Below are 26,315 nucleotides of genomic sequence, written 5' to 3'. Positions count from 1 at the left end.
TGGAGTACATATACGTGTGAAGAGACATAAGCATTAAGAAATCAAGCTAAAAGCAGAAAGCCCCTGTCTGCCTATTACATTCTCTCATCACTGCCGCAGAAGCCCCCTGGGATAATCAGATCTCTCTATGGTTGCCATATTCATTATCTCCTCATTTGTTGAGTGTGATTTCACAGCACATTTCTGACAGAATAATGTCCATTTCTACAGAGGAAAAATATGCAGTGTGTTTCCATACAGTTAGCAAAATCAATGCTGTTGCCACAGAGATATGGTTACACTTACCACAAATACCAGCCTTTACAGGGGGAGCTTTTACAATGGTACTGTAGCATGCTAGAGATGATTATGTCTCATCAGGTGTACTATGCATCAATCTCTGTCTCAGTCTCTTTTTAAAGCAAAAATATTATATATGGTGATATTGTGGTGGCTTGGATGAAGCTTTGGTGAGAGTTAGGTAATTTTTTATCATATAGGATTCACTTAGGCCCCTGCAGATCGAAAAAACTAGACTCCCAGCAGAGCAACAGGCTGCTCCATCCATGAATCAGCATCCATGGTTTGGATTGTTGCTGCATGCCCCTAAGGGCTGACTAAGCTAAAAACGGACAAATCCCCACTCCTTTATACACAGCATTCATACTTGTTATCTGGATTTGACTCTGGATGAATAATTGATCAGAGACTTAACCCTGGAAATCACTGTTGCCATAGCAGCACCTCACACTTTCGAGGTGGCTTCAGATCTTTGCTTTACATCGGGGCTGGAGGGAAAAAAGAACGACAATCAGAAGCTGATGTCTGTCTGTCTGTCTGTGAGGGCACAGCATTCAGAAAAACAACAACAAGGACACTGAATACAAGAAATCCTACAGGGCTGTCTGTCAGCTTTCTCATGGGGACTCAGAAATGACAGCAGAGAAGAAAGTGGGCTGAGGTGGGAGGAGAAAACAGTAAAATGTATACCAACCTCACACTGCTTGCGCCAAATGTCTATGTTCTTGCGTTGTGCTTTTGAGAAATGGTCCCATGCCTTTTGCCTGGTGGCGGCGGTGAAAACGGTGTTGATCTGCTCGACTTTGGGGTGAACAGGAAGAGGAGGAGGAGGAGGGAGGGTCAAGACAAAACAAGCCGTTTATGTAGCATTGAAGCACTGACTGAGGCTCATACAGCAGACAGAGGAGAGACCGTGGACATACACTGACCATAGGCTGAGTGAATGCAGGCATCTTGATGTTGACGTTTCTTTCATATTAAAGGAACAGTTCACTCCAGAATTAAAACAGTGTCATCATTTGCTCAGGTCAAACTATGAAAGGTCATACATCTTGCAGCCAAACAGTAAGTTACCATATTATTTCCCCCAGATGCATTGCACAAAAATTAGAGAACATTATTTCCATCATGATTTTTTAGGTCTTCATTATATCTTGAGCATAAGACAAAAGTGGAAAGCCATCTAACTCTGTTTCGTACACTGAGAAAGAATTACTGTCTGGCTGTATTTCATGATAAAACACAGTAGAATAAGACTTCACTGGAATCATGGGCAATTTGCAGAATCAGTTTTAGGTGATAAATTGTAAATTGTCCATGAGTTGACTAAACCATGTGCACCTTTCAGAGGTTTATTTATAGTTTAATTAGTAGTAGTAGAAATTTTAAACAAATGTGTGCTTCCAACTATGTGTGAACAGTTTGGTGAAAGCCCATTCCTGTTTAATGTTTAACATGATGCGAATGGTTTGTGGAAGAACTTGACTGGCCTGTGTCTTTGGGTTTCTTTACATATTCACTGGGTTCTGCTCTGTCAACATCTGAGAGGACAGACTATACTCTCTGTTACATGCTGCTCGGACTGCAGCCTGCAGAACCTGCACTGTGTAATACAACTGTATAACCATTTGTGTACTGATCATGAAGTTAAAACATCATGATGAGATGATGGTTATTATGTCTTACAGCACCAGATTTGATTATTTTACTTGTGTGGCTGAACCAACAGTAACATATAATTGAAACATTTACTAAGGTAACATCAAAAAACAATATAAATACACATAATGTGCTCTTCATAAAGCTAGTTAATTTTAGCATGAATGGAAGTCACATGACCTTTGATGATTAGAGCATTGATGCAAATTTCCATTTGACACTTTTGGAAAGTGCGCTTGTCTTTAGACATAAACTATAGGCAGTACTACTCTACTGAGTATACAACTGGCTCCATGAGACTAGAGTGTCTTATGAACTCATGAGACCCGACTTTCTGAGCAAATAATGACGGAATGACAAAACTTTTATCTGTAGAATACATAAAGCAAATGTTATTGTAAATCATTGATCTGTCTTTACTGTAATTCAAAATATTAATTTGATAAACATTCAGTAGAAATATAATTTTATGTGATTACATGTCATGCGAATTAGGTGCAAATTCACAAGGAGTGGGTTAAGGAGGAAAATGGACAGGAACTCCTGATCAACAGTTTATTTATTATGCTTGAAGATAGATACACACTGAAAATATAATTTGTCCTTTCTTAAAAAACAAAACAATAAATTATGTTGTGTTGGTAGCACATTAAGGCTGGTGATAGGTGTCAGCTAGAGTGTGTCATGTGATGACCAGGTCTCCCTCCTGGTCAGTGCTCTGTACTTACATCTCATCACCTGCAGCTTCAGTTCCTTCAAGACTGACAAGGCAACATTTATCCAGAATGGATGTTTATTGGTTAGACTCAATACACAATATGGGTGTTGTCACATGTCATATTATATGTTTAAGCTAAATGGAAATTGTAATGTAGTGAATTTGTATGCTCCAATATAAGACTGAATGAGAATATAACTCAAAAGTTATAATATATATAACTTTTGAGCATGCAGTTAGAACAGCCATACATTCTATGTTTAAATGTTGCCCTTCAAAGTACAGCTCTGAAATTTTATTTGCTGTCACTCAAACTCAAACATTTTCACAAGTGATGTCATTCTTATTTGTCAAACCTGAATGAACATAAAGCATCATCCACTCATTTCAGAAACATCTTTGTAGTTCCTGTGCTTAAGACTTTCTCTGATGGAGCCACAAGATCAACAGACAGACACAGACAGACAGACAGACAGACAGACACAGACAGATAAACAAACACAGACAGACAGACAGACAGCACTATACTTACCCTTCTACAGTCCTCTGTCCTGGCCTCTGAACTCCCTCACACAAACTTCCAGCAGACTTACAAGACTTGTTTACATGTTGACATGCACAGTGAACTGATGAATCAATGACTGATTCATCATTGTTGCAAAGCTGCATGTTCCCTGTTACAACAAAGTGTAACGCCGTCAGGATGCGGTCTTTTGTGGGGACAACGTGTGTTCTCCTTATTTTTATACGATTTTATTCTTACTTTTTATTTTTATACAATCTTTTATGAAGCTTATTCTTATCAAGCTATCATAAAACATCTCTCCTCTCACAGAATATCTCTACCTGAATGTTGTCTCCTGCAGCTCCTAACAAGTTAGGACACCAGGCGCTCTCCTAAATATTGGCAGATATAGGAGTGATAAGTTAACTTAATAAAATGCTTTTACTCCTAGTCCTAATAGGAGGACCAAAAATACATCACTCTGAGAATTTTTTAGCCAATTTACACTGTGTCTACACTGACAGTGTCTCAGTCACCTTTTTCAGTCATCCGTGTCACGTGTGTCTGATGGAACAGTACACTTATATGATAATCAATATAGCTGTCTACACAGCCCACATATCGGCTCACATGTCACGTGTGTAACCACGACCTGAAGCGTATTTTTAGGCTTCACGTCTATTTTCCTCCGTTTTATGTGCGTAACTACAGTCAACGCAGTTGACCTACATTCCTCACGATACCTGAACACCTCCTGTGTAGACACACAGATGGAGCACTCACTGCTGCTGCTCTGCTTTCTGTTTTCTGTGTAGACACAGTGTTAGGAGTGATTTCCTGCTCTGAGAAGCTTAATTAATACATTGACAGACAACACAACTTTAACTGAATAATTATGTAGCTGCATCTGCTGCTGACTTTCTCTGCCCCCTAATGGTCAAAAATTACTTAATGCAGCTTAAATGGAAATATTTCGAGAAGTGACAGTGAATGAGTAATGGTTAACCACAGCTATTTCAAAGTAGAACCACATGCATTCAAAATACCAGCTGTGGTTATTAGTCATTGTGTGTTGGCATTTTCTGAGCCTGTGAAAAGGTCAGAGCATTGTCACATTACTGACTCTAAAACCTTGTGCGACTGACCTAATCACAGTGAGCTGAAGATAATGGATCTGATGGTGAGACAGATGGGGGAGTGTTGTCATGGAGACTGGGCTGAGATCCTTGTAGAGTAAATGACTTGCATTGAGGCAGGCTTTAAAATGGATGGGGTAAAAATGGCTTCATGGTCTGCACCTCTGTAACCTGTGTGCACCACACCCTGTAGTAGTGTGAGGAACTGTAATAATGAATGCAGTCACACTGTATGCTGATGCTGTAGTGATGGGGGTAATTAGCTATTATTTAAAATCTCAAAGGAACTGGCCTGAATATTGTCAGATATTAAGCTATTTCCACATTATATTTACAATAACGGAACACAAAATAATCAAAAATAGATTATGGTCAACACTTTGTTGTCAGTGTTTGAAAAGATTACACTGCTCTTGCCAATTATATCAGAGAGAGTTGAAATGCAATAAAGGTCCCTGGCTGGAATTGAACCCATTGGCTACCAGGGTAACTTTCCATGAAGCTTAAAGTTATAATCCTTACAATTTCAGTCCTTGTTGATTTGACGACACCTGTAGTTACCGTGGGAACAGCAAGTTTAATACTACAGCTGAAGGGTGTTCCATCAAGCTGGCTAATGGGATAGCCTGGCTTATTTCAATAGGCCTCGCTAATTTAAATTAGAGATCAGTTCCATCACTACGGCTTATATGAGTCCCATCTCAGTAACCATGGTAACATAGTCAGCAGAACTAGCCTGCACCGTGGCAGGCTAATGGTAAAGCTTAATTTAGCTGTGTGTCAAAGAATGTCTGATGGACAGGAACAGACTCTCAAAAGATGGTTCCATCAAGTGTCTTTTTGCACTCGAAACCCTTTTAATTAAAAGCTTAGTATTCGTAATTTAAGAAATAAAAGTGTGCCAGCGTTATTTTGAAGCTATTTATTTATTCATTCACTCATTTTGTTCAAGCTGTGAAGACAAAAACAAAATTAAATAAAGTCCAAACCATGACCTTCTGCTGTGTTTAAGTGTGTACAGTGGCAACTGCTTACAGTGATCACAGTTACAGTGATCAGCTGCTTATATGGATCAAAAAGTTTGGGACAAAATCATTCCTATACAGCATTTATGCTGTTTAAATAAATCACCTCTAGAACTCAAGTAGTCCACCCACAGTGTTCATTTTGGGTCTCTTCATACATGACAACGTATGAAAAAACATTTTAAATCACATAAATCTATTTTCATACTTTACTTCCATGATAAGTGGCTGCTGCTTCGTGCACACTGAAATCATGACAGAGACAGAAAGTCATTTTCTATCAATGACAAATGTAGTCTCCCTCCTTCCCTCTCCCTCTCAGAACTTATGGCAATAAAAGGGGGGGAAGAAATTTAAGTAAATTTCACTGTTATCTTCTCCTATAATAAGGAATTTGGCAAAAGTCAGAACCTGCTGCTTCAAAAATGTACACACTGCGTTTGAAGCAGCTATACTGTATTATGAGACAGTTATTAAAATTCAGTAACTTTATATTTTAAATAAAGAAAAAAGAGAAAAGGTTATAATAATCATCTGCTTACAGTGATATTTGACCCAGACAGACGTGATCACTATAAGCGGTTTCCACTGTACTTATATCCTGCAGTTTCCAGTTAATTTTAAGTTTCAGTGATGCTTGCCATCCTGTGAAAGAGAAATGTGTCAAAGAGTATGATAATGTTAGTAATGGTAAGTCAGTTCTCTTGAGTTGCCTACACCATAGTTTTAAATATACATCTGATATTATCTAGCCTAGTGACAATATAACCACAGTCACTGATCTCAATGCTCATTTATTAACAAATAAAGATAAAACCATGAACAGGAACAAGCACTGCTCTTCATTTCATGATGCAGACTCATCAAGCCGGATGCAGGGATTGAACCGTCAATCTTCTAGAAATAAGTTACCACCTCTAACCTTTAGGCTATCACTACCCACCTACAGCTATACATTTAATCTGTCATCAATTTTGTGCCAAGTCATCTCCTTCACCTTGTTAATTGCAGTAGTTTTGCCCTTTTAGGTGAAAACTCCTTTATATTCTTCATATAGTTCAATCAGCAGCTTTGTTCTTTGTTCTTCTCCTCTGAGAAGAACACCACTCTAGTTTTCTCTTCTTTTTGCGATATAGTATAGTCTTTTTGACAATCAACTGTTCTGGGCTGCTTATGTACTCCGTGCACGCTCACACCAGTCTGGCTAGACTTAGCGTTGACTAGATGCAGCTAAGCTACATTAGTTGAATGGCTTGAGCCTCAAGTGAAAGTTGTTGTTAATTCTGGCCAGGCTTTTTCAAGAAAGTGCAGCTTTCTTTAGCTGCGTTGATGGAACACCCCTCTGGTGTATCTATTTACAGAGCAGACAATGATTTTTAATTTGAACTGTTTCTTGTCAACAAGCTAGTTGGCTGTCACAGCTTATCAGCTCTAACTTGCATGTTTCCCTGTCATTATTGCTGTTATGATTAACTGAATTCATCTACAAGGTTGACCGTCATTTTTTGTCATTTGTTCTTATTGTTTATTCTACCCAATTTTGCTTGCTGGCCAGCTGATGTAAGATTATGCCTTTAGATGATGAAGCATTATGAAAGACGGAAGAAGCTATTTGTAGTCTGAATACAAGTCACAAGTAGAAATTACCTTAATGACTTTTCCCATGTGCACTCCATCTGCCTGCAATGTTCTAACAGTGTGACAATGTGTTGGAAATAAATAAGTCTCCTTACATTGTGTTAATATGGCCAGCAGGGCGTTCTTGAAGATCTCTTTAGCCCGCTCCATCTCCTCCTCATGCTGAGCTTTCTCACTCATCAGCCGGCGAACGTGGCTGTTGGCTGACTGGATCATAGAGTAGAAGTGATTGGCGGTCCGGCGGTTGACTTCGCCCCGGTCGATCCAGGTGAACAGCACTGCCGTGGCCTCACTGAACTTGTGGTCGTCTGTGGGAAAAGGTAACAAAGTGTGAGATACTTACACAGACAAGAAAAATAACATCAAACCTTACCACAATATACCACAACATGCATGTCCCAATAATTCAATGATTCTGATAATTCTTTCAAAAAACACTCTCCATTCCCAGCTTCCAAAACTAAACAATATCTCTATTTTTAGCATAGTGATATATTACATACTCTGTAAAGGTTTCTATTGGAGCCAGCTTCTGTTGTGATGTGTGCTTCATGTCCTTATTTTTGTAAGTTTATGACTGTTATGGAATTTTCCATCTTTAGCGGTTACAAATTGGGTTACTTTGGGTCAAGCTTGGCTTTGAGGTCACACTGTAATTCTTGATCAGAGATTAAGATATCTTCTCCTTGAGACTTCAGCTGTCTGTGATGTTTTGGGGAAGGCAGAAACCTCTCTGATATAGGGTATATCAGCATTTCCATGGTTACCAAGGTCAGAGGAGGCTTCCCTAAACAACACAGATAGGTGGATGACACAGTCAGATGCTAAAACCAAAATTGCTGAAATTACATGCAACATGACTTAAACAGTCATGGGTAAAGTGCATCGCTCAAAATATCCACAACAATGACCAGTCATTGTCATCTGTTACATGACAAAATATTAAAGGTGAATCCCAACTATAACCACAACTTCAAACTATACTATATGAGCCCCAAATTTCCTTAAAGATCAATTTTAATATTTTAAAAATCTCATTTTAAAAAGATGCTCATGGTTGAATTTTACATCATGACTGACCTGGAAAGATTTTTTTGTGCAACCGAGTGTGATAAATGAGTGAGCGTCTCTTTCAGTGAGTGTATCTTGGGTGTAGAGCAAAAGCGTCCAACAATTTCAATATCAGGAGATGTGATTAAGCATTAAGAGATTGTGAAAAATGGCAGTAATAATTGGCAGAGCATGTGCATTATAAGAATACTGGTAGACCACAAAGTTTGCAATATGCAAGATTCTATAAAAAGTCACTATAATGTACAAGGCCTTTTCAAATATAAAGCACATACAGTATAAATATATAGAGTAAATCAGAATAGATATGTGACTGTACCAGACAATGACAAATTAAAATAAGAAGATCACAATGAAAAGCAATATGTGAAATATACAAATGCAAAAATGTGCTCATATGGACATAAGTACTTTCAAAACCAAATATAATACATGTATATACACAAAGTGTGTAGAAAGGCAGACACAAATAATAATCCAGAGTACAGGAACCATAAAAGGAAATACTTCTCTTCTTTTTAATCTCCTTTTACATAATCCTCATCCATTTCAAGGGCAGAAACACTGACAACAATAATCAATTCTGTAGTTTCAAGAAGTCACAGAGAAAAACAAAATCATTTTTCATGTTGTTATCTTGTGTTTCTGTGTCTATTGCACTATTTAACCTTACACAACACTATACTGTAAATTATAAAATTAATTTCCACATTTTTGAAAATATCATAATCTCACCTTTTTATTTCCTGTGAAGTGTCATTTAAGAGCAACTTAAGAGCAACTGAAAATCTTGTTTCCGCTGACCTCCAGTGATTAACTTCTCACATTGCTGCAGTGATTTAGATGTGTACTCTGGGGTATGTCGGTACACTGTGACATCACTGTTGGGTGTGGTTACAGGCGCAATACACCCTCAGTGATGCTGGTTGTGGTCAGACTTTTAAAAGGAGAGGACAATGAAACAGGAAACTCAGGTGTGTTTACAAAATTCCAACAAAAACCAAAAAGAGATATTTTTTTCACCAAACTGTTGTACTAGCAGCAGTAACAAGCTGGCCCTTCCTCTTTGTCCTCATTCATCTTCGCTGTATGTGGGAGTGATGGGAAAGGAGGTGAGTGATCCTTTATATTATGTAATTTGACCCTTATTTAACAAGGATGGTTAAGAAATCAAAATCTATTTTTCGAGAGAGACAAATTGTCAGCAGAAATGAAGTAGGAGGCGTTAGGGAACATTAAAACACACCAATCCTCTGCAAACAACTAAAACTATACATTAAAACAGATGACTCACCCCCATGATTCCAGTGTCACTTATTCCTTTGTCCACAAACTTTAACTCCCAAGTCACGTCCCTCCTGATGTCAAGTCCCTCCCCAGCATACTGTCTCATGCAACATTACACAAAATGGCGACATAAGAGTATGATCTGAAAGCTGTTTCATGGGACCTTTAACATTCAGTCAGGCTAAACAAACAACAGAGCAACTATAGTGGGGATTAAAATACTTCTCTAGGGGCGTTCACTGTTCATGGATCTGTGAACCATGTCACAGCCACTGAACACAAAAGGCAATTTTGATATTCAACTTTTCAACCAATACAGCCTTTGGTCTCAGTCGTAAAAAGTACTGAGTCTCCACGGGCCTCTGTCAAGTGTGTTCTCCCCCATTTGAATAATAATTGAGCGATGCCACAGAGCCGCGAACGACAGCAGAACAGAGTGAATTAGAGAGCATTAAATGAGCTCAATACCCACTGCAACACAACCTGTAAGAAGACACTTTCCCCTGCACCGATAAAGCCCCATTCATACACAGCAGCAGATTACAGTCACATTACAGTGGGCACAATGAAGCTCAGCTGAACAGGGACGACTGAAGGAATAATGGAAATTTATTTCCCCTGCTGTTTGAGGTAAAGAATGAATTCAAAAAGGTTATTCAGAAAAAAATACATGCTTGTTTATGTTAGGTGGTGGGTTGATGGGAAAACTTCACAGAGACTGAAGTTTGGATTTTGTAGTTAAATTGGAGATGCAAAAGCAAATACAAACAACTCAAAGCAAATTCTAAAGCTCTGATGTTTTGAAAATGCAGCAAAGTCACACAGCACTTTTTCGTTTCACCTCCTCATTTGGTGTTGGTGTGCCATATTAAGGAGAATGAATGCGTTTTCTCCCTAAATTTTTTTGTTTAAAAAATACTGCACTTAAGAAATGTCATTCTCAGTGTGTTGTGTGTCATTTCATGTCGTATTCTGATTGTAGACATGGGTCTTAGCAGCAGTCACATTCTAAAAATACCACATCATCCAATTTTATATGCCCTGCTCTGTAGAAAGAGAAGCTTCTTTGCATCCATTTTCCAAAAACTAGCCAAAACCAGCAGTAGGAGCTGCATGGGCCACAAGTATTCATCACATCCCCCCGCTAACATCACGACATATTTTACATAAGGACACGTACATGAATTTCAAAGCTCACCTTTCTGGTCTAACTGTTCATAATGAACATGAAGCAAATTTTAGGGGCAGCACAATTGTGTAAATTGTAAATATGTCAGGTACACATGAACAGCATTAATTGAGGAAAAGACATGCCTGTGTGGCTTAAAAGTGCTTCATCTTAAATAAAGATTTGCACTTAGAGCTGTCATACAAACACACACTCACAAGTACTCTCCAAAGACATGGTTGGTGTGTATGTTGCTAGCTAGTCTGTATATTTGGTACAATGACTCTGGTGAAATAACATGGAGCTTCCAGTAGTCAGTTTTTATGAGAATAAATGAAAGTGAACATTCACCTTGAGAACTGCTTTTTGTTTCCCAAAAGCATCTTAAGGCTAAGATGACTGTAAAATCCATTTTATGAACCTTATTAAACGTAAGAGGTGTCTCTGGTAACAGAAGCTGTTAGAAATTATTTTAAATTAACAAGTGACTCTGACTGACTCAAAGGAGGCTAAGAGCACCTTAAGAAACAAAACCTACATGTTTTATTAAAGTTCTTATTGCTTTTGTTCATTTGTCAGTCTATATTTTTATCATGAACACTGATGTTCTTTGTTGGGTGACATTTCATACAAAATGAGTGATGTTGTTTAAATTACAAAATAAAACCGGCACACACAAAAATTAATTCAACAATGTGCCACTTTGTGTCATCATCGTTGTCCTACAGAGTGTTCATAGAAACACTCTTAGAAAACAGTCTTAACTTGTGAGATCAGTCGAGGCCCAGGATAATGCTGAGATCTTGAGACATGGCAACATCACTACAGCAGAGGCCATCCAGTCAGGAACAAACCTCCACTGTAGCCAGGTGGAAGTGATACTAATTGTTAGTTATCACTCCTTGCATAGAAACACTGTACACACAACTATGGTAAGTGCAGTTGGTCAAAGGTGAACCAAGAAGCTGCTCTGAGGAAATCAAATGTTTATTTAAATGGGGGTTTGTCTGACTGCTGCACTGGATTTGATGATGAGGAGATAATCCAGGGGCACTTATTACCAGTTTTAAATTAGTTATTATAACTAAGGTTAAGGAGCAAGACCACACCCCTCTCTCTCACTAAATTCAATCACCTATGCCTCGCTAATTCAATCACCTGTGCATACCTATATAGGCGTGTCTAACCTGTGCATACCTATATAGGCTTGTCTAACCCCTTTCTCTCCCGTTCGTCGCAGTTTTCACAACCCTCCCCCCCAAATCCCGTTTTTCTACTCTCTCCCCTCTCAATGGTCGTCAAGGTGGCTCAGTGGTTAGCACTTTTGCCTCACAGCAAGAAGGTCCTGGGTTCCAACACTGGCCATCCCAGGTCCTTTCTGTGTGGAGTTTGCATGTTCTCCCAGTGTTTGCGTACGTTTCTGCCAGGTGCTCTGGTTTCCTCCCACCATCAAAGACATGCGCGTTAGGGTTAATACTTCCGCTTAAGTAATTCTTCTTGTCCTATTTTAGGAGCCACAGGGGGATGATGGGGCAGAAAGCTCATTGAGACATGCCCCCACCCTGAGTCTCGACCCCTCAGTTCCTAGATGCTCCAGCCTCATTGTGACTCCATTTGGTCCCCGATCATCCCCATGCCATCGATCCCCTTCATCCTTCTCCTCAACCCCATCATCCCACCATACACGACCAGGACCAACCTTCAGCTCCCATTCATCCCCTGGCAATTGACCCCCTTCATCCCTCTCCTCGACCCCCAATCAGCCTACCATACACTATTCTCATCCAATCCTGAACCCTCTTGACAATCCAAATAAAACTACTTTTTATAACGTACAAATGGCATGGTCTTTGTTAGTGAACAAGTTTTGGGGGAATGAAAATCAATCACAGTGAGTTGTTCAAACTTTCTGTATTACTGTTTGAAACAGGTGCAACCAGACTTTTCACCTTTGACAATTGCCATGGAAAATATTTTTGTAAGTTGAATTGTGATGTTGGTGGTAATTTGTTGCATTACCAGTCTGAAATACCAGAGACATACTTTTGCAGTCCTCTCTGGACCAGAATTTTTTTTTTTTTTTGTAGAATTGTTGAAGGTGCAAAGTGATAAACGAGTAGTGGGAGTAAATCTGACATACAATGAGGGCAGGATTACTACAGGATTACTACAGTAGTAAATGGTATATGAAGGTATTTCTTTATGAATGGAGGTATTGCTGTTTTAATGATATACAGGTTATATGTTGACTTCTTTGTTTTTTCATTTCATTTTATTTATGTGTGGATGACCTTATACAATATTACCATGGTCAAAATGTTTTAGGTTGTAAGATAACATTACTGTAACTTGATTTAATCCAGCAAGATGAAAGAACAATGGATGTGTCACGTCCTGCCTGGACTTTATCTGTTATTTTTGGACTCTGTGTATTTTGTTCTCTTGAGTTTTCCGTGTTGCACTTATGTTGCCTGGTTTTGGTTTTCTCTGTGTTTCCCTTGTGTGTTCCTTTACTCTTCCTGTGTTCATGTACACCTCCTCTCACCTGCCCTGCATCATTCTTGTTAGCCCAGCCCTGCTGTCTGTCCTGTCCTGTCCTGTCAGTTTATCAGCTCCCAGTCTGCCTGTGTGTTGTGTCACCTGTTGTCTGATTACTTTAGTTCCTGTTTTATTTTGAAATGTTTTCTCCTTATGTCTTGTGAGCTTTACTTCCTGTTTTCCCGCCTTTGTTGATTACCTCATGTGTTTCACCTGTGTCTTTTTTTACTCACCTGTGTTCAGTTTTCAATCACACCCTGTGTATTTATAGTCCAGTTTTCAGTTCAGTCTCTGTCGAGTCGTCTGTGTTTGTTCCTGTGTCTCAGTGTCTCCTGTGACTTTTTTGAATCATTTCATTAAATCCTGCCTGCCTGCCGTCTCTTGCGATTGGGTCCACCTGCTCCACTCACCGTCATGACAGGATGGTAATGTTGTTCAATGGCCCTGATCACAGCAGTAATGAGTAGTGTGCTGGATTTGATTATTGCTCTAAATTGCAATGGTGAAGCCAGTCCTCCTTTGTCTTCAAAAACACAGGGAAGCCTTCTTTAACCTGCCAGATACAGTAAAACTAGTGTGTTTTCAGCCATGGGAGAGAAGAATCAGCTGCAGCAGAGCAGAGCAAACATTGAGGAGGAGGAGGAGGAGGAGTGACCTTCACACTCCTCCACAAAAACAGCCCTCATCACTCGCTTCTTTCTTGTGCACATCCCTGCCTGTCCACACCCACGTTGTGTCTCTTTGTATCAGCTCCTCCATATGCGAGTGAAAGGTAATCAAGTTTGGAGCCCGACTGGAAGGAAAGAAAAGGTCTCCAACGTTAACATCGAACCAATTACACAGTATGAAACTGGGTTTTAAAAGAATTTGCTTGACATACAGATCTTAGGCTGCATTCAGACTGAAAACTGCCCCATGTTAAAACACTACAGGGGCTGCAGTGGTGGGGGCGTGTTATATAAGGTACCAGTGAGACAACAAAATACAATCCAGGAAGTCGAGTTGGAGCTACAAATTAATGCAGTTAAAGGCTTATCAGAAGCAAAAACACTGCACAGAGGTTTGTAATACTCAGACAGGATTTTACAACTCTGCAAAGTTTTCACGGTGGTAACTGTTGTATCTTTCATCGTGATGATGGCGAGGTAAACAGTTGAATACAGTGTTTACGTTACAAAGTAATCCACCAGGAATGTATGCTTGCATATATGTGTCCAACGCAGCACCTTTCCGGATGATGTTGGGTTACGTTGCGGTGAAAGTCAAGTCTGGTTCAACTTTTTTGCCGGACGATTGCTGCATTTTTTTGCCGAGCCACGTTCATACTCACGTCTACAACAGGTCGGAAACACACTGATAATAACAAATTAATATGATGCATGTGTCACCGACTCTCCGTGCTGGAGTTCCCCACCAGAGAGGCCCCCTCCCCCGACATGCACCACGCAGGCTGACCTGCAGTGGTGACAGATACAGACATTGAAACTATAGAGAAAGGTGTAATGTTGCTGGTATGATGTCGATGTTGCTGGTATGACGCAGCCGTGTGTCAGATACTCTAGTCTGTTAAAACATGGGTGCTGAAATGAAAAGCAGGTTTTGGGGGCTACAGTGTCAAGACTTCCCTGCTCTCAAATAATTTGTTGCAACAAATTGCATTTGTTGAGCCTCTCTGAACCTCTCTAAGGATCACAGTGTGATAACTAGAGCAACTGTAGAACAGTACTAACATATACAGACACCTGCAAACACGGTCTGTTAAATGATCTTCACTGTATTATCCTCCAGCTCACCTCTGTTGTCACAGTGTTTGCCTGCTTCACACGGTTGTAGACAAACAGAGCTGTTGGTATCAGTCTGTTCATATCGGCTACAAATGAAGATGAAGAATATCAATAATTGTGCAGGTTCTTGAATGATTTATCTGCAATTGTTATTAGGTGTCTCAGCAGGTAGGTTCCAGTGCTGCACAGTAGATTATACAGTACACACACCACACACACTGCTGACTGTAACCATAACAACAGATGTGTTGACAATCAAATTTGAAGTATTGTTAACAATGACCTCTAAACCAGCTTTGAAAAGCTATACATGATTATAGATTTGTATACTTGATAAAAATGATTGTCTATGTTTTCTATAATCATATCTATCACTACGCCTGCACATTTCTCAGCAACAGTTTACTGAAGCAAATCAGTCATTTGCCTCTGTGGATGTGTTATTTTCCATAATCACATGGAGTGTGTGGCCTTGACAGCAATGAAAATAATATTTTCTATTAGCAGATGTCATATATTGGGACTATTCACTCTATTAATTAAAATTGTAATGGCATTTATAATTGTACTGATTGTTTTGTTTAGGCAGAGATATGTATGTCTCTATCTACAATCCTAAATTAATCTCATCAGTTGTTCTCCTCACCCTGCTCACCTTTCAGTCTCTCTGCTAACATAACCGCTTCATGTTCAGAGTAGTGCACAACAGGAGGAGGAGACAGTGGGCGCAGGCGATCTTCATGGATCTTGCGGCGATGTCTTTCTTCTCTGGCCAGTAAGCGCTGTTTGCACTCCCATTCATACAAGTCATCTCTGGCCTGGGCAAAGTCAACATGGATCCTCCCTGAGTCCTTTTTATCGGTGCTGGATCCAATACGCATTCGATACCCTAGGAGGAGATAAAACATTATAGTTATAGGCCACTAACTTAACTTGTAGCTGCTGTCGTGGGTTCTTCTTTTGTGTCCACTGTTCTCTGCCTGAAATCTTGAACCTCCAAAATGAAGAATACAACAGCTTGCAACACTGCAATGCAACACTGAAATTAATACAGCTGGACTTGTGTTTAACTATGCACTGCAAGGGATTGTGTTCCAATATACAGGCAATATACTAATTCAGAACTTCTGATGTGTGTTTTGCTGCCTTGTTAGGAATCTTTACATGCAAACTGTAGATGGTTTGCACAGTCCTGGTGAATACACTATTAGTTTAATTATATTAATGCATAACATTCAGGTTGCATTGGTATTTTCAAAATCCTGTAACATTTCCAGTAGTAAGCTATTCTTTCCATCAAAAAAAACTAAGAAATGATTGTGGTGCATTCTTTAGCAGATTCACATGTCACATTCCTAATATTTTCCCCCTCATGTATGTTAATGGGGTAGACTTCGTAAAAGTAGAATTCATGGCAGAACTGTTGCATTGGATTGCATTTCACAGGTGTTCCTAAAAAAGTGCTGGGTAAGTGTTCATCACTGTGTTCAGCCACTCCTGCTGCCATTCACAGTGAAAAGGGGGAGAACGCACAAAAACATATTTCAGATGCTGGGGAGAGAGGGCACATACAAAATTTTAAAAAATGACAGGATGCATAATGCAAACATTTTGATGATTTCACATAATGAAGTTCAATTGATCAGAATGCTGTTGATGTGTCCAAAACATTTCAGTTGCAAAACTTTATTTGGATTACAGATACTTCAAGTCATATCCTTTATGAACTCATCTTGACCCACATAATACTGTATACCACCATAAATTAATTCTGTGAAATGCACACAGTAAGTCTCAAGCTTATGGAGTACACAATGACTGAACTATCATGTTTGTGTGTGTGACCGCCCACCTGATAGATAAATAGCCTTGTCCACCATGAACTCCTCACTGAAGCGGATGTGGCAGAAGTTCTTCTTGCTCTTGCGGATGGCGGTGATCTCCCCGCACTGGTCGAACACTTCCCTGATGATTTCCTCTGTGGCGTTCTCTGGCAAGCCTCCAACAAACACGGTCTTACAGCCAGGGGGGCGCTCTCGTGTCGATGGAGGGGGCAGGTCTGAAGCACAATGCACATCATTGTCACCGACATGGTTGTTTTCATCATGATTAAACAGTTAAATCATCCACATCTTTTTTGATATGGGACTTTTCACAGAACAAAGCACATCTGAACAAAATATGTGTGGCTTCAGTTTTGTTTAAGTATTAAAACTGGACTATATGTGCTATGATTATTATCAGTATTAGTATAAAAATACATTCTAATGTAAAATAGCTGAAATATTGTAATTTTATTTCAAGCATGATCAATTAAATGAAAAATCTTTAATTTTTCTTAAATTTGGCCCAGATGGTCCCTTCCTGTCATTTAAGGAGACAACACACACTTTAATTTCTTCTTGACTCGATTACTGCCATTCTCTCTGCGTAGGAATCAGTCAGTCAGCCTTATCTCACCTCAGATCTGCTAACCAATCATTGCTCTTCATTCCATGCTCCCAGTTAAAATCCAAACTGTGGGAAAGTTTGCTGCTCACTATGAGATCTTCCCCCTCTTCTTTAAAACCAATCTTTAAAACGAATCATAAGGTGGGACAAGATGACACTTTCCCTTTTGGAGTACTCCTGTGAGTGAAAGTGATACTGGGAAGCAGAGAGAGAGAGGAAAACAGAGAACCATCTTGTTCTTCGAAGTGCTGGCTCATGTTGTTTTTGGAGGAATATTAGGAAATTTTCTGAAGGTAGATATGTAAAATGTGTCTCTTGCACAATATGTCAAGCAATGGACACTAAAAAAAAAGTCTCTGTTGGCTGTTGACAGCAACACAGTGAAATGTCTAAGGCCTAGTCTTGTGAGAAACCTGTTGTAATGGAGGCGGACTATGATTATTGCTTCAGACGCTTCAGTGTCTTCTTTGAAACCTGTTGTAATGTATGTTAACATCTAAGAACTGTTGTTATATTCATATTCAGTTGTGTTAGCCTTTAAATTGGGGCAGCTGTGGCTCAGGAGGTAGAGCGGGTCGTCAACTAATCGGGAGATCGGCGGTTTAATTCCCGGCTCCTCCAGTCCACATGCCGATGTGTCCTTGGGCAAGACACTTGACCCCAAATTGCTCCTGATGGCTGTGCCATCAGTGTATGAATGTGTGTGAGTGGTTAGCTTCCTCTGATGGGCAGGTTGGGACCTTGCATGGTAGCCCCTGTACCCATTCAGCGTATGAATGTGATGATTTGTAGTGTAAAAAGCACTTTGCGTGGTTGGAAGACTAGAAAGGTGCTATACAAGTACAGTCCATTTACATTTACCATTTAAATTGTGGCTTTACGGCTGATATCCGTCACAATGTTTCATACCAAAGCTTTGAATGTAAGGTTTTACTCTTTGCACACTCTCCTGGTTCTTAAAATATTTTTGTACTCTTGTTTTAAAGGTACTCGTACACCCACTCAGTGTACTGCACATCAGCAATAGTGAAGAGTCCATGATGATACACTTTAAAACAGACTATGTAGGTTTGTAAGGAGTACAGTAGTTACTTGTCCTGTCGCTGTGAAGAGTTAGGGTAATTATAGTCATCATATTTTGGTGAATCAACCTAATTAATAGTTTGGCAAGGGTCTTCGGTGTGTATAGTCATAAATTGTCCAATTAATCCAAAAGAGACTACACCATTGTTCCTCAACCTGCCATGTCTGACAGTCTCACTCTCGAATGTCTGTGTTGTCTCTCTCTTTTTTTATATTCTGTTCCCAGCTGTCCGAGCGTTGCCACTGCCACCAACCTCGGTGTCAGGGCTGTCCTCATGTTTACAGTGGAAATACTGGCGGAGAGGTGGCAACCACTCGCTGTCTGAAAGTAGCTTCATTGCCTTCCTGTATGCGTCACATCATGAGCAGCACTATATTACTCCCGCTCCCTCCAGTGCTTCAAGTTAAGTTCCCCTCTGCTACATTAAGACCAATAAATATAGGTTTGGCTCAAAATATTTTAGATATTTGCTGTGGGATCTTACTTGGATTCTGAGGAAAGAGGGTGCAGCTCTTGCAGTGGATTATCTCCTTGATGACAGGCATTTCTGGGGTTACGGGTGGGGGAGGGACCAGGCTGATGCCCGCCATCATGGGGTTTATGGGTGTGATGAGGCCTAGCCCAGGATCGAACCTCTGGAGACACAGAGATTCTGGAGGATAGAATGACACAAGTTAAATGTGTATTTACCCTGTATATTTCTGTTATTCAAAATAAACCCCTCCTTAAATCCTGATCCAGATCTTTTTGCTCATTTTCCTGCAAAACTGATATATTCTCAACATAATTTACAGCATATATAGAATTCCTAGATTAAGGCTATCAGAAGGAGAGAATAAACAGAGGGTGAAATCAAAGGTATATACACAGGAAGCAAGACATAATTTCTAACACACTTGGGGGGGGGGATTTACTAAAGATCAGTAAAATTGCATTTGTCCTCATTTACTAAAGGACTATACAGAGGTTTTGAACAGGTAAAATGGAGGAAAAGCAGCACCACTGAGAATTAAGTGTTTGGTCTCATGCAATGTGTGTTTTAGGGTGTTCAGATGCGCAAAATATTGGAGGATGGTATGAAAATGTACCCTCAGTATTACCATTCAGTTTCGGAATACAAATAGTACAGGAAACAACATATCAGCACCAAGACTACCCTGTGTGCCTTGAAAAACACATATTGGCTGCACAGTAAAAGACATAAAAAACAGATAATATACACTGTGATAACTAGAGAGTGGAAGACAGAGATTGTGATTAGATTGTTTTAGAAAAGCATTATCATGACTCCTCTATGACAATCAATTCACAGAGAACATTTCAGCAATAATACATCACTTTTATATATGCATTTTCTAATACTGTGTCTTAACCATGATTAATTTAAAAAGGGTAAATTAAATATGTCCGATATACAGGCATGCTATTATTTCCATACAATCAACATGGTGCTCCCTTCTCAGCCTTGGAAATGAGATACAAATGTATAAGGTGAAATAAACCTGTGTTGTGTTTAAACAAGCAAAAGTGTAGCTGCTGTGTGAGGTACACATGTGGTGTACTTCAGTGTGAAAGCTGCAGGATAAAAGCTTGTCTCTCTTTTCATCTCTAAAATTCTCTCTCTTGAAATGAGCTGCACTGCACCCAACAGGTCATTCACACACATTATCAGTAATGTTTCATATTAAATAAATTAATGCATCCTATCATTAATACATTGTACCTATAGATGATTCAATATTGCATACAAATTATGCCAAAATGACTGGTTTAGAGTACTGGTCCTTTTTTATTCAAATCAAAGAGCTCTAATCTGCCAAAATGAGGGTCATAGGCAAGAAAAGAAATATATCAAAATGCTGAAAAATATCACAACAACATATGCCAACACAATGACATATTTGCGAAGGAGCAAAAAAGCAAAAAGGAGAAATATAGCATCACTTATCAGGAAGACTGGTAAATTGAGAAAAGAATGGGGAAAGATGAGAAGCAAAGGGAGAAAAGAATCATCTTGAGTGTGCTAATGGGAAAGGTAGAAGAGAAAAGAAAGCTTGGTGAGGCGGTGGAGAGAGAGGGAAGAAGAAAATGTCTGTTCTCTGAGACAAAGAGAAAGTGAGGAAGAAGGGAGATAAAGATAAATACAGAGGACAGAGCAGACAGGAGCAATGTTTCAGCTGTCTGGGTGAAAATAGAGCAGGTAGATTGGAGAAGGGTGGTGCAGCGTCGCATGTTACTATCTTCACACTGCAATAACAAGGGAGCAGGAGAAACACAGCATCAGCAGAATTACTCCCTGTTGCTGCCCACACAGTCACAACGGGAAGGAGAATGAAGTGATTCAAATTACAGGCGAAGGAAGCTGTAACACAACAAAAGGACACATATCTCTTGCAGTTATTTTATAGAAATAAATATTTCTTTTCCTGCTCAGTATAGAGGACTGATAGAATGCACAAATGATTCTGTGTGAAAGCTTTTACTCCTGCTGCTCTAAACAGTCAGTGCACAGTAAGTCTTTGCTGAAAACAATCATCAGCACAAAGCAAGTGAGGCATTTTACATTTCCTAGTTTGTTTGGAGTAAAGAGAAGACAAAGCCACAAAAATGACAGCAAAGCTGAGCCTCATGGGACTAACCTACAATGACAAAAGAGACTGCACTTATGTTAGAAGCTCTGTGTGGCTGCAAACAATGAAAATGCTAAAATGTTGATGTTTAGCACATATAATCATTATCATATTCACCATCTTAGTTCAGCGTGTGAGCATGCTAACATTTGCTAATTAGCACTTAACACAACATACAGTCGAGGTTGATGAGAATGTCATTAGTTTTGCAAGAATTTGGTCATAAACCAAAGTACCAAAGTAATGATGATGGCGCTAGATGAAAAGTCAGAGGATTACCAAAGTTACTACAGTTCATCCTGAGGAAAACATGAAAGTCTGCTCCAAATTTCCTGGCAATCCATCCAGTTGAGACATTTCAGCAAAATCAAATCAAGACCACAAATGTGAACCTCATGGTGGTGCGAGAAGAACAGTCAAGGGCTCTCCAAAGTCATTGTCTGGGAACTGTGATGTCTCTACATAATGTTTTTAAGTACATTTTTATCTTCAAGGTGATATGCTCCCCCAATGGTCTGCCCTCACTTTGTCCTTACAGTGTTTTTCCACTGCATAAGGGTGGGGGGAAAAACATTACAATGTTGGTTCACTCAAACCACAAGAAAGATCAGCCACATACCTCTAATAGTATCTAGCCATGTAAATGGTTAATAGTAAATAGTATTTTGTGTTTTATCAAATTAAATGAAATGTCCACTTTTCAAACACTTTGCCTATGACAAGATAACTGAAAAACTACTGACCATTAGCCCCAGCTTCACTGTCAAAATACTGCTCTAAACAATGTATTAAATGTTGGCATGCACACATGTTGCCAATAAGGCTATGGAATGAAGAGAAGCCTGCCAGCTGGTTCAGGAGTCAACTCAAGCCACTACACTTAATTTTCCTGTAGAATTTGCTGGTACAACTCAGAACTCATAGCTCCTTCAATGATTGTAAGCTGTCCTGGTTCAGAAGCAGCAAAGCAGCCCAAACCATGATACTACCACCACCATGTTTCACAGACCGGAGAAGGTTCTTATGCTGGAATGCAGTGTTTGCTCATCACCAAACATGACACTCCTCATTCAAGCCAAAAAGTTTGATTTTGATCTCATCCAGCCACAGAACATTGTTCCAATCACCTTCTGGCTTATCCACGTGGTCTTGAGAGAACCGTAGACGGCAGCAATGTTCTTTTTGGAGAGAAGTGGCTTTTGTTCCTTACAACTTTGCCATACACACCATTGATGTTCAATGTTCTCCTGATGGTGAACTCATTAACACTGACATTAGCCACTGCATGAGAGACCTTCAAGTTTCCTAGACATTACCCTGGGGTCAGTTGTGGCCTCCTGGACTATTACACGCCTACTGGTGTGATTTTTGTTGTTCGACCACTCCTGGGGAGGGTAGCAGTGCTGTTGGATGTCTTCAATTTATACATGATCTGCCTGACAGGTGGCTGGAGGAGTCCAAACTCTTTAGAAATAGTTTTGTAACCCTTTCCAGCTTGGTGAGCATCAACAACTGTTCTTCTAAGGTCCTCAGAAATCTCCTTTGTTTGAGCCATGACACACTTCCACAAATCTGTGTTGTGAAGCTCAGACTTTGATATTAAAGGCCCAGATTTCTCTTCTTTAAATAAGGCAGGGCCTCCCAGACTCACACTTGATTGTCATCCCATTGATTGAAACACCTGACTCTAATTTCCCCTTCAAATGTATTGATTTTCACAGAGGTTCACATACTTTTGCCATGCACAAATATGTAACATTGGATCATTTCCCTAAATAAATAAATGAACAAGTGTAAGATTTGTGTCTCATTTGTTTAACTGATGTCTCTTTATCTACTTTTAGGACTTGAATGGAAATCGGAATGGAATGGAACAGGTGACATAGAATCAATTTTAAAACTGCTGGCTAAGGATAAATGTAAATATACAATAAATTGTTATTCATGTCGGCAGTAACGACTCCCGATTATGCCAGTCAGAGGTCACCAAAATTAATGTTGAGTCGTTGTGTACATATGCAAAGACAATGTCAGACTCCGTAGTTTTCTCTGGGCCCCTGCCGAATCTGACCAGTGATGACATGTATAGCCGCATGTCACAATTCAACCACTGGCTGTCGAGGTGGTGTCCAGCAAACAATGTGGGCTTCATAGATAATTGGCAGACTTTCTGGGGAAAACCTGGTCTGATTAGGAGAGACGGCATACATCCCACTTTGGATGGAGCCGCTCTCATATCTAGAAATATGGCTGAGTTTATTAGTAGACCAAACCATGACAACCCAGAACTGAGACCAGGAGGCAGAGTGGCAGTCTTACACCCTTCTCTGCGCCTCCATTAGAGCAGTTACCCACTCAAAACCACATAGAAACTGTGTCTGTCCCCTGACCATTTAAATCAATTAAATCTTAAAATAAATAAAAGAAGAGTCATTCATAAAAATCTAAAACAAATTAACACCACGTCTGCAATTGTTTAACAAAATAAGATAATTAAATGCGGACTCTGAAACATTACATCACTATCATCTAAAGCTGTATTATTAAATGATCTAATCTCAGATCACCATATTGATTTATTCTGTCTTACTGAAACCTGGCTGTGTCATGAAGAATATGTCAGCCTTAATAAATCCACTCCCCCCAGTCATATTAACACTCACATTCCTCGAGATACTGGCCGAGGAGGTGGAGTCTCAGCCATCTTCAACTCAAGCCTTATTGTCAACCCTAGACCTAAATTTAATTATAACTCATTCGAAAGCCTTGTTCTTAATATCTCTCACCCAACCTGGAAAACCATACAGCCAATTCTATTTTTTATAGTGTACCGTCCTCCTGGTCCATACTCTGAATCTGAATTCTCAGAATTTTTATCAAACTTAGTCCTTAGTACAGATAAGTAATTATAGTAGGTGACTTTAACTTAACTCCAAAACCTGCAAATTAAAGCAAATATCGTAAAAATTGGAAAGGATTTGGCGTTCCACCAAACTAGAAAAATCTGGCTTAACCTGGCAAGATAGTCTTAAAACATATAAGAAGGCCCTCTGTAATGCAAAAGCAGCCTATTACTCATCATTAATAAAAATAGCCCTAGGTTTCTTTTCAGCACTTTGGCCAAGCTAACAAAGAGTCATAACTCTATTGATCCAATGGCTCTCGGTAGTAATGACTTCATGAGCTTCTTTAATGATAAAATTCTAACAATTAGAGACAAAATTCAACACTCTCTGCCCTCAACAGGCACCGATTTATCCACAAACTCAGGAACCTTAGAAGCAGCTGTGAAACCTGACATATATTTGGACTGTTTTTCTTCAATTGACATTTCTGAATTAACTTCAATGATTTCTTCATTCAAACCTTCAACCTGTCTCTTAGACCCCATCCCAACTAGGCTGCTTAAGGAAGTCTTACCCTTAATTAACACTTCTTTACTAGATATGATAAATCTGTCTTTAGTAACAGGCTGTGTACCACAGTCGTTTAAAGTAGCTGTAATCAAACCTCTTCTTAAGAAGCCTACTCTTGATTCAGGTGTCTTAGCCAACTACAGTCCCATATCTAATCTTCCATTTCTCTCTAAGATCCTTGAGAAAGCAGTCACCAATCAGTGGTGTGACTTTCTAGATAACAATAGTTTATCTGGAGATTTTCAGTCAGGATTTAGAACGCATCATAGCACAGAGACAGCACTGGTGAAGGTCACAAATGACCTCCTGAGTGTATCAGACAAAGGACTTGCCTCTGTACTTGTCTTGTTAGAGCTTAGTGCCACATTTGACACAACTGATCATCAAATCCTATTACAGAGACTGGAACATTTAATTGGCATTAAAGGTACTGCAATAAGCTGGTTTAAGTCCTATTTATCAGATCGATTTCAGTTTGTACATGTTAATGATGAATCCTCCATGAAGGCAAAAGTAAGACATGGGGTTCCACAAGGTTCTGTTCTTGGACCACATCCTGTCTCAACAAGATGCTGAAAAAATAGTCCATACATGTGTTACTTCTAGGCTGGATTATTGCAACTCATTATTATCAGGCTGTCCTAACAAGTCTCTAAAGACTCTCCAGCTGGCCCAGAATGCAGCTGCATGTGTACTGATTAAAACTAGAAAAAGAGATCATATTTCTCCCATCTTAGCTTCTCTTCATTGGCTTCCAGTAAAATCCAGAATTGACTTTAAAAACCTTCTCAACACCTACAAAACCCTTAATGGTCAGGCACCATTATATCGTAAAGAGCTCATAGTACCCTATTACCCCACTAGAACACTGCACACCCATAATGCAGGCTTACTGGTGGTTCCTAAAGTCACCAAAAGTAGAATAGGAGGCAGAGCCTTCAGCTATTAGGCTCCTCTCTTGTGAAACCATCTTCCAGATTTGGTCCGGGGGGCAGACATCCTCTCTACATTTAAAAGTAGGCTCAAACTTTTCTTTTTGATAAAGCTTATAGTTAGGGCCAGCCAGACTTGCCTTGGACCAGACCTTAGTTATGCTGCTATAGGCCTAGACTGCTGGGGAGCTTCCATTGATGCACTGAGCTCCTCTCTCCTCCTCCTCCTCTCCATCTGTATGTATTCATTTACCATTAATGCATGTTACTAACTTGACTTCTTCCCTGGAGTTCTTTGTGCTTTCTCATCCGCAGGAAACTCCGTGCTGGCGTGTTGATGTTGCTGCTAGTCATGTATCTATCGTTGTTGTTGTTGTTGTTGCTGCTGTTGTTCTGCTTCTCTGTGTCCCCACCCTCCCACCCTCTTCTCTCTCTCTCTCAACACAACCGGTCCAAGCAGATGGCCGTCCACCTGGAGCTGGGTTCTAGAGGAGTTTTTCCTTACCACTGTCGCCCATGGGGGAATTGTTGGGTCTCTCTCTGTGTAAATTAAAGAATATGGTCTAGACCTGCCCAATGTGAAAAGTGCCCTGAGATGACTTTTGTTGTGATTTGGCGCTATATAAATAAAACTGAATTGAACTAGCACAGACATGGTTGATTGGCAGCAGAATCAACCGATGCAAGGTGGTAAACTGCTTCTACAGTTCAACCTCAGTTTAGTCTCACAGGTGAAGTTTCTGTCTGGATTTAAACCATTTAATTTATTAATTCCTTATCATTTTAATTGATACATTTGTCAATCGATACATACGTACGTAGTTCTTGAGAAATAATAAGCGATCGGCCCATTCTGAACAGGCACGTTTTAAACGGGCACTGCACTAGTATACCAAATAACGACAAATGCCATTTTTTAAATGTGTTAGGGCTTTTCATGAAGAAATATATTTTCATTTTGTTTGCCAAATAGTCATTCACAAAGAAATGCACT

At 39.7% G+C, this 26,315-nt stretch overlaps 1 protein-coding gene across 1 annotated transcript in view; it reads right to left on the bottom strand.

The window, feature by feature from the left end:
• The window catches only part of enox1 (ecto-NOX disulfide-thiol exchanger 1), a 248,150-nt gene that overhangs the window by 58,763 nt on the left and 163,072 nt on the right, over positions 1 to 26,315 (bottom strand). The window contains exons 5-9 of the mRNA XM_067604589.1: positions 18,828 to 18,995; positions 16,661 to 16,867; positions 15,464 to 15,697; positions 7,056 to 7,268; positions 974 to 1,080 (exon numbers count right to left, since the gene is read on the bottom strand). Of these exons, the coding sequence (XP_067460690.1) occupies positions 974 to 1,080; positions 7,056 to 7,268; positions 15,464 to 15,697; positions 16,661 to 16,867; positions 18,828 to 18,995 (929 nt within the window). The remainder of the gene's footprint in view (positions 1 to 973; positions 1,081 to 7,055; positions 7,269 to 15,463; positions 15,698 to 16,660; positions 16,868 to 18,827; positions 18,996 to 26,315) is intronic.

This window comes from Thunnus thynnus, chromosome 11, assembly GCF_963924715.1.
Source record: "Thunnus thynnus chromosome 11, fThuThy2.1, whole genome shotgun sequence".
NCBI classification, from domain to species: Eukaryota; Metazoa; Chordata; class Actinopteri; order Scombriformes; family Scombridae; genus Thunnus; species Thunnus thynnus.
This window is presented reverse-complemented; position numbering and strand designations above follow the sequence as displayed.